At 54.1% G+C, this 9560-nt stretch overlaps 1 protein-coding gene across 1 annotated transcript in view; it reads right to left on the reverse strand.

The window, feature by feature from the left end:
- Positions 1 to 853: 853 nt before the first annotated feature.
- The window catches only part of PYY (peptide YY), a 76289-nt gene continuing 67582 nt past the window's right edge, over positions 854 to 9560 (reverse strand). Inside the window, exons 2-6 of the mRNA XM_073889193.1 lie at positions 6471 to 6574; positions 1997 to 2124; positions 1456 to 1643; positions 1274 to 1354; positions 854 to 1097 (exon numbers count right to left, since the gene is read on the reverse strand). Of these exons, the coding sequence (XP_073745294.1) occupies positions 1073 to 1097; positions 1274 to 1354; positions 1456 to 1643; positions 1997 to 2124; positions 6471 to 6574 (526 nt within the window). The 3' untranslated portion in view covers positions 854 to 1072. The remainder of the gene's footprint in view (positions 1098 to 1273; positions 1355 to 1455; positions 1644 to 1996; positions 2125 to 6470; positions 6575 to 9560) is intronic.

Raw genomic sequence — 9560 nt, forward strand, 5'->3', positions numbered from 1 at the left:
TATCGAGGAAGATCAGCGTGCAGGCAGGCTCTGGGATTCCTCCGTGATAGGTACAGAGTGGTGAGGGATTTGGGTCAGACTCCAGTTTAAACATCCACAGTGCCTTCAGTGTCTAGTGGGAATGTGGAGGGTGCATCGGAGGGTGTCCCCATAGCCTTGACACCAGGAAGGCACAGTGAGTGGCTTCTCCATGAGGAGTGGGAATTCAGCATGTCGGGGAGGGCAGTTGCTAAGGGAAAGGGCATCCTCCACACCCCATTGCACCTCCTGCCCAGGGAAGGGGGGTCGTTAGAAATGACCCGTCCCCCGGCACACATAAACCCACCTCACCCCCCAAATGACTTCCTCCACAGTCCTATCTTGGATCCCATCTCTACCCTGTCACTAGAGCCCTGGAGGCTAGCAATACATCTCCTCAAGAGGTAACTGTCCTGAGGTACTAGTGCTGAGTCCACGCCCCCCACCACCTGCACCTTCGGAGGCAGGTGGGTAGAGCACCTCTGTCCCCATCTGCTCTCCTAGGCTGCCTAGCAAGCTCCTTTCCATGCTCCCCGTTCTCTCACAATTCTTTTTCCTGCTCCTCCCTGCCCCTTGTCAAGAACCTGTCCCATTTCCAGCCCAACTGGAGAGTGCCACAGATGTCCCTTGCTCGGGCTCCGTTCTCCCCACCCCGGCTGGGCCGCAGTGTCTTCTCTTAGCTCAGAGCAGAGAGAGCCCCCCACTCTGCCCCAGCCTTGTCCTGGGGAGCCTTTGGCGCCCGGTCTTCTCCTGGCTGGTGCCTCCACCCTCCACTCCCCCTGGACGCCACCTCCACGAAGGAGAAGGGAAAGGAAATAGAAACGCACACATTCCGTTTCAGTGAAATTTGCTCTTTATTTGGGAAGCAGGGAAAGACGACACACAGCCCTCCAGCCCAGGGGCTGGGGACACGGAGAGATGGAATGAAGACCCCATCCCGCACCCACCCCCCAGGCGCAGCAGGCAGGGAGAGGAACCCAGGTTCCGGGGTCAGGAGCAACCATGCAAATGAGGTCGGTGTAGTTAGCATATCTCCCAGGAGCCCTTGGGGTCGTCACCACATGTACGCGCCTTCTGGCCTGTAGGAAGGAAAGGAAAGGAATCGCTCAGAGCCCGGCGTCGGATCTGGGGAGGCTAGACTGGGGGAAAGCGCTAGGTGGCGGGGCCAGGGTGGGGCTCGGTGGGGCCGCACATCCCAGACCGAGCACTAGGGGACAGGATGTGTGACTGGCGGTGGGAGGAGGGGCGCTTTTACCGTGACTTGACCCGGCGGTCCTCGCCGTCGGGGAAGAGCAGTTTCGAGAGGACCGCCTCGGGGCTGTCGCGTTTCCCATACCTGGGGGCGGGGCCAGAGTGGGCGGGGTCAGACCCGGACACGCCCCTGGGCGGAGGGCGGGAGCCCCGAGGACCCCGCGCCCTGCCGGCGCGCGCGCTCACCGCTGCCGAGTGACCAGGTTGAGGTAGTGGCGCAGCGACGCGTAGTAGCGGCTCAGCTCCTCCGGCGAGGCGTCTTCGCCGGGAGCCTCGGGTTTGGCGGGGTAGGCGTGGACCAGCGCCCCCAGGCAGGCGAGCAGGGCCAGCAGCGCTGTGGCCATGGCGGGCCACGGCCTGCGCACCGTCACCATCTGGAGAGGGGGCAGGGATCGTGGGTCATCCCCAGCCTCGACACCCGACGGCGGGGGGCTGAGGCGGCCGTCCGGCCCACGCTCGCCGGCCTGTGCGGGGCTGCTACCGGACCAAGGCTCAGCCACCGGCTCGCTGTGTGTTCTCGGGCACTGCACCGTCTCTGCCTCGGTTTCCCCATCTGTCAGAGAGGCATAAGCCCGGCCTCCCCAACCCCGACTCGTACTGCCCAAAACGGTAGCTGGAGGCAGACGGCTATGCTGGCCGCTCAGCACCAATTTTCACCATCCCAGCCTCAGTTTCTCCACAAAACAGCCCGGGTTCCCCCGCACCAGACCATTCCCGGGCCACTCACGGCGACAGCTCTGGAAGCAGAGATGAGCAAGTGGAAGGCGAAAGGAGTCCCAAGGGCTGGACTGCTGCAGGTCGGGCTGTGGCCTCCTCCTCTGCTCAGCGCTTTCCCTGCGGGGCTTATATCTCGGCCTGGAAAGGGAGGGAGAGTCCGAGGGGGAGGGGGAGCTCGAGGGTTGGGGAGGGCCTTTCCTCCTCCTTGCCTCCACCCCCGCCAGATCGCTGAGTGTACACCCAGACAGTGCATGATGTCTCCACCTTGCAGGAGATGAGGGGGCAGCCACCAGACTCAGACTCAGACTCTGGACAGAACCTGAACCCCATCTTCACCACACAGCCGTCCAACAGCAGGTGCAGCCCTCCCGAGGAAGTGAAACGTTTGTATCTAGACTCCTGGGGCAGCCCCTAGGACCAGGGATAAGAGTCCATCTTCCCTAGCCCACCCGTGGGTGGGAATGAGGAGCCTAGGCTGGCCACTATCTCCAGCCAGTGGGACCTGTGACCGGTCCATGGAAAAGGCACCCTTTTCAGCCCTCGCTCTGCAATTCCTTGGAGAGGGGCTAAGGAGGGGCAGAATCTTTCTACTGGAGGCGGGGTAAGAGCTATAGCTTTGGCTTTTGACCTGATGTTTATAATGTCCTAGAGGAGAGGCCTCTCTGGACACCCCACTATGTCCCTTCTCTGTGAAAGAGCTGGGGAGAGGGTTGAGAGGAAGCCAAGGCCAGTCCCCACCCCCAGAAGTAGCTGAGTCTGCCACCTGTGCATCCAGCCCCACACACACAGACCCAGGCCCAGGCAGGCCTGGCATAGAGATCCCTTCCAAGGCAGCATACCCCATCCCCATCCAGGTGTCACTCAGGGCACTGGTGTCTTCTGGGGTTAAGTGATGCCAGGGCTGCCCAAGCACGTGCCACTGTCCCCAGCCCACTGCAGTCTCCACTGGGCTCTGGGGTGAAAATCCTTGCCCAGGGCCTTTGAAAGAAAGAGGAAGGGACTCTGTTCATTAGGCACCTACTGTGCACTGGCCATACAGCGGCACAACCCAATGAGCTGAATTTACTCCCATTTTACAGATGAGGAAACTGAAGGTCTGAGAGAGGAGGGAACCTAGGATTCGAACAAGAGGAAAGGGCTGGGGGAGACCCCAGGAAGAGGCCATCTCAGCAGAGGGGCAGAATGCCTCACTACCTGGAACGACCACAGGGCTCAGAAGTCGGACATGGGAGCAGGGGAGGGGAGGCTAATTTGGGAGCCTGCTACCCTCTCTGAGAGGCCAACCACATCAGACCCACCTGCCCCCACTGGGAAAAGAAGGTTGTTGGGGCGTCTCCCCATAAAGTCCTTTCCAGCTCCCTTTCTCCCAGCCTGGCCAGAGCCTCCAGGGCTTCCCTGCGTCCCATCAGCCCCTGAGGGCAGAAGGCGCCATCTTGGTTCTGGGCCAGCCCCTCCACCCTCCAGGACAGATGGCCATAGGTGTTATTTTTAGAGCTCTCTCAAGGTGGAGAGTCTAGGCCTCCCTCAATCATCTTTTTATAGGTTCAATCACCTGCATTCTCCGGAAACGGCTCCCTATCAACCAGTCAGGCCCCATGGGCCCTGCATACCCCAAGAAAGGTGAGGGCAGCATGCTGAGCATGGAGGCAGAAGAGGGGACCTGGACCCTATACTCAGGGGGAGGAGAAAAATCATTCACCAGGACCCCCAGTCTCAGAGGAGAGTCATGGCCATAACTTTGGGGATCCCCAGTCTGAGGGGAGGGGGAGCAGCAGCATCACAGGGGAGCCCCAACCCAAGGGAGGAGGCACACCACTATCCTTGCAGAGCCCCAGTCTGGGGAGTTGCCCGGACATAGAGACAGAGAGGAAAACAGAGGGACAAGCCTGGGTCCAGCTGGGGGAGCAGATGGCAAAAATAAAAGTACACGCCTCCAGAGGCCATGGAAGGACGGGGGCAGGTACTCACCCTCGGGATGGAGAGGACAGCCAGCGGGGCTGGTTGGGGCAGCTGTAATCCCAGGGGTCAGGGCCTAGACAAGGCCCCGTGCAGTCTACAGGGGACAAGGATATCTGAGAGTGGGGGCCATTTGCTCTTCTGAAGACCTGGCGGGGGTGGTGACAGGGGCTTTCTAGCGTATTGATCCCCGGCAGAGAGAGATGACAGGGACTGTGAAATGCCCAAAGGGAATTGATGGCTTCTCATGCTTTGGGGAGGGGGGGGGGGGGTCTGAGGGCAGATGGGAGCAGAGGAGAAATAGTAGAGAAGCCAGAAGGTGTGGGGGAAGGCCTGGATTCAGGATACAACCCCTAAAAAAGTCGCTCCCCTATTTGCGTTTAGAACGACTGTGAGAGGGACCAGGAGCCAGCCCCCCACAGCCTACAAACTTCCCATGGTCCCACCCTGCCCTCGGATTCCACTTCCCAATTACAGGGCAAGCTGATTGGTCCATTAATCACCACCTCCTCATTGAAGAGTTTATTAACTTGTTCCTTAGTGGGGAGGATGTCTCAGCCCGCGATCAATGGGCTCAGTTACCCCCACCCACACACCCACCATCGTCATTGACCCATGACTCAGTTGCTATTAGACATGTCTGGGAGGTGGGGGGCTGATATATGTGAAAGGAGAAACTTCAAAATAATTGTTATTGTAGACTTGGGACCGGCACCTGCCTCCACCTTGTCCTCAAAGGGCAGGGGGGACAGAATCACTGGGGTTCCCTTGATCCCCATTCTCAGAACACCTAGTAAGGCCCCTCCAGGAGTCAGGGAGGCCAAGAACTTGGACTCCTTGCCCAAGGGGGCTCAAGGGCCACTCATCAAGATAGGATAACCTATGGCACACATCCCCAGAGGCTTAGCATTCTGTATCCCACCCCACTGACTTCCCACTGTCCACCACTGCCTTCCACCCTCAACAAGGCCTCATGCCCAAGGTTCTATGGACAGCAGGTTGCCATGTGGCAATTATTAAGCCCCTACTCTGCCAGGCACTATGCTAAGCACAGAGGACAGAGCCACGAACAAAGGGGCAAAATCCTTGCCCTCATGGAACTTACATTCTAATGGCAGGAAACAGAAAATCAATAAAGAAAGCATGTAATATGTCTGATTATGATAAGTACTATGGAGAAAAGTTAGGGGACAAGGGACAAAGTACTGGGGTGTGGGGGGCTTATTTTATGTTGGGTGGTTGGAGAAGGCCTCACCTATTAGATGGCATTTGAAGGAAGTGAGGAAGCAAACCATGAGGCTACCTTGGGAAGAATGTTCCAGGTGGGGGAAAGAGCAAGTGCAAAGGCCCTGAGGTAGGAGTGTGCTTGGCAGTTTGAGGATGGCAAGGAGGTCCATGTGGTTGGAGTGGAGTGAGCAGTGGGGACAGTCAGAAGGAGAGGAGATCAGGGAGGCAGCAGGGGACTGGATGATGTAGGGCCTTGTAGGCTGCTATGAGGACTTTGGCTTTTGCTCAGAATGACACAAGAGCTTCAGTCCAAGGAGTGACATGGTCGGACCTAGGTGTTATTTTTTTCATTTATTTTTAAAGATTTTTTTTCAAATAATCTCGACACCCAATGTGGGGCTCACAAGGACCAAGAGTCCCAGGCTCCACTGACTGAGCCAGCCAGGCGCTCCCTGACTTGGGTTTTAAAGGAAGCATCCTGGCTGCTGTGTTGAGAATAGACTGTAGGAGGGTAAGGCCAGAAGCAGAGAGGCCAGTTAGGAACCCACTGCAATAATCCAGCCAAGAAGTGATGGTGGTGCACACGCGTGCGCGCGCGCACACACACACACACACACTCCTCACAGGTGCAGATATCCCACACATGTTTCACCCAAGGACAACTCCCAGTTACATCCAGACAGTACTGATAGCCTTGCATCTAGCTAAAAAAAATCCCCCGGAGGAGACAGTGGAAAATCAATGGACGTCAACGGTAGTTAGGCGGTGGATCTGTCTGCTCTCCGATGGTTAAGGCTGCTTGTGTATTGCCCATGTGAAACTCTATGCTATCTTGATTCCCAGCCACAGCCCGGGAAAATACTGGCTACCATGATGGTGCTTATCGAAATGCAAGCCTGTTCATTTTGTCATGAGTACAAATGTCCTGTTACCTAAAAACACTCTGGCTCTTTGCGCGGAATGAAGCAAAGAATGAGGAATAACACGTTGCCACCGTTGAGAAATGGCCACCTCTCCAAAGGGTTATTAGCTGCATTCAAGGAAGCTTTGTCATCTGCTTGGATTAATGGTAGGGGAGCAGATAGGGCCACCCTCTACTTCCCATGATCTGTCACTGTCAAAGCCCTGTGAAGGGCAACGGGGACCGTGGGTGAGTGAGTGAGGTCAGTGAGAAATGGTTCAAACCGTAACACCGTGGATTCTGGTTATATCTAGGGGGTGCCTTTGGGAGGTAGTAATGCCAAGAAAGAAAGGATTTTCGATTCTGATGGCAGGAGTTCTCCGAGGAAAACTTCCCTTACCCCAAGTCGTCGGTCCTTCCGTAAATCGCGGCGACAGATACCTGAGGCATGGTACACTCCCAAGCTTCAGACTTCTCTCTAGAACAGGTGCTGGCAAAGCCTTTCTGAAAAGGACCAAATAGTAAATATTTTAGTCTCTGTTCAGCCATTCAGCTTGGCTACTGTCACACAAAAGCAGCGGTAGAACTAGGCACCCCCCCCCAAAAAAAGAATGGGCGTGGCTGCACTCCAATAAAACTTTATTGGTGGATATCAAAGACTGAATTTCACATCCACTTCACATCATGAAATATTCTCCTTTTGATTTTTTCCAACCATTTAAAGATATAAAACCATCCGTCGTAAAACCATTTGTACTCAGGACATACAAAAACAGGTTCGCGGAACCACGGTGTGCTGACCCGTGGTCTCAAAAAGCAGGTAGTTCAGTTACCCCTGGGGGTCGGGCTGCCTGTTTACCAGGAGTCAGCTGGATCTCTCGCCTCTTTCAGCCAGGTATACTTGTCATTGTAATCCTATAATCCTATTATCACGTAATCCAATTAAATATTACACAGACTGATGAAATGTAAGTGCACAGAATCACTTCCTTGAAAACTAAGTTGGCTGCTCTGAATCGACCAGAGAATTGCCGAAATGTTGCATGAGGTGTGAAGGATAACTAGAAGTTCTTCGGAGAAAATTCTAAAAAAAATCTAAGCGGTTTCTGCACCGGATAGTTTCACTCATGTCCTTACATTCTCACCCCATTTAAGGAAACTGGAAATAACAGGTGATGGGTTGGGGGAGTGATTAATGTGAGGGAGACAAGGAAAACTCCAGTCAGGAGCCCAAAGACAGCCTAGTGCCTAAAAGTGCATTTATATGTTTGAAGTCAAAACAAAATGATAAGGGCATATATGTTTCTATTTTTATGATTGCCCACTTGGGCCAGCCTTTTCTAAAGACTGGCTAGTGACCCAGTCCTGCTTATCTCTAAGCAAGGATTTCTCCAGCAATTTACCTATATTCTGTATATTTTGAATTTGAATGTTTTTATATGGTGTATATATTAGTAATTTTTTTAAGATTTTATTTATTTATTTGACAGAGAGAGACACAGCGAGAGAGGGAACACAAGCAGTGGGAGTGGGAGAGGGAGAAGCAGGCTTCCCGCGGAGCAGGGAGCCCGATGCGGGGCTCGATCCCCAGACCCTGGGCTATGACCTGAGCCGAAGGCAGATGCTTAACGACTGAGCCACCCAGGCACCCCTCTATTTCTTTAATAATTTAAAGAACTAATAAAGGGGCGCCTGGGTGGCTCAGTTGGTTAAGAGTCTGAGTCTTGATTTCGGCTCAGGTGATGATCTCAGGGTCGTGAAGTCGAGCCCCACGTTGGGCTCGGTGCTGGGCGTGGAGCCTGCTTAAGATTCTCTCTCTCCCTCACCCTCTGCTCCTCCCCTCCCCGCTCAAGCTCTCTCTGTCATTAAAAAATAAAAATTTAAAAAACAAAATAAAAAATAAAGAATTAATAAACTGGAATGTCTGGGTGGCTCAGTTGGTTAAGTGTCTGACTCTTGATCTCAGCTCAGGTCTTGATCTCAGGGTCGTGAGATCTCAGGTCGCATTGGGAAAAGAAAGGCAGGAAGGAAGGAAGGAAGGAAGGAAGGAAGGAAGGAAGGAAGGAAGGAAGGAAGGAAGAGAAAGAGTAAAGAATTTTCTAAATCAATAAAGAGAAAATGCTGGTATGTGTTGTGAATCCTGTAACCAGGTAGCTGGGAGGGGCCCCGGGCTCCAGCCCCCGCCAGGAAGACCTGTGCACATCCCCCCAGCCCCACCCCACGGCAATGCTCCCGTTCCTAGGGATGAGCCTCCTGTCTGAGTCTGGAACGTCTCGGGGACCTACAGTCACAGGAAGTCTGTGCTGCTGGTACAGAAACTCAGATTCTGAAAAGCGGCGTGATTATGGGGAGAGAAATGATAAACCAGGCCATGTGAGACCTTGTATCTGTGACTCCGGACGTCTCCCATGGTGCGCCAAGGAAATGGTTGCCGAATCAGTGAACAGGTGAGAATATCAAGTTAGAATATTGGTGCGGCTGCCTTGATAGAGACCAAATAACAGTAGCTTCGATGCCACTGAGGTGGATTTCCCTCTCATATAAGGGTCTGAGCTGGCAGACAGTCCAGAGGTAGGGGGCTCTGGCCCCCAAGGAGCCCAGCACCTTCTATCTTGTTACCCCGACACAGCTGGATTCATCTGTTTGGCGGAAGAATGATCATCTCCCCACATTCACATGCCAGCTCATGGCAATGAGTAAAGAGAAGTAGAGGGTGAGCGTTTTCCTTTTAAAAATCTAATGGGGAAGCTGCACACATGACTTCAGCTCTTACCCCAGTGTCCAGAACTTGGTCACATGGCCATTCCTCGCCAGGAGGGAGCCTAGGATATGTGGTCCCCACCCCGAGGATATCATCTTCCCGCATGGTTTTAGCCAACTCAGTGGTGTTTTCCCACCTCAACAACCAGCTCTCTGATTCTCCTGACACCAAGTGGGTGCTCAGCAATTTGATTCAATTCTGACACTAACTACCCAAGGTTAGCTCCCACCACCCACGGGCCCAGTGCCACAGTCCTGCCCCCTACTTCAGACACCATCGAAAGTCCTGGGCCTCCCATGCTTCTGGCCAACTGGCTATAAATCTGGGACTCCCACGACCCCATCCTTGGGTTTGATAATTTGCTAGAACATCTCCAAGAACTCAGGAATACACTTTATTTACATTTACTGGTTTATTATAAAGGATGTTATAAAGGATACAAATAAGCAGCCAGATAAAGAGGTACATGGGGCAAGGGGTGGAAGGGTCCCGAGGTCAGGAGCTTCTATCTTGTGGAGCTGTAGTGCACAGCCCTCCTTGGAGATGGGGGTGGGGCCGAAAGTTCCAGGCTTCCCATCAAGGCTTGGTCTTTCTGGTGGCCAGTCCCCTTCCTGAAGTTATCTAGGGGCCCACTCACCAAGAGTCCCCTCATTAAAACAAAAGATGCTCGTTGGGGCGCCTGGGTGGCTCAGTTGGTTGAGCGACTGCCTTCGGCTCAGGTCATGATCC

The sequence above is a fragment of the Callorhinus ursinus genome, unplaced genomic scaffold, assembly GCF_003265705.2.
Source record: "Callorhinus ursinus isolate GAN/ISIS: 27379988/994484 unplaced genomic scaffold, GSC_fseal_2.0 scaffold102, whole genome shotgun sequence".
Classification (NCBI taxonomy): domain Eukaryota; kingdom Metazoa; phylum Chordata; class Mammalia; order Carnivora; family Otariidae; genus Callorhinus; species Callorhinus ursinus.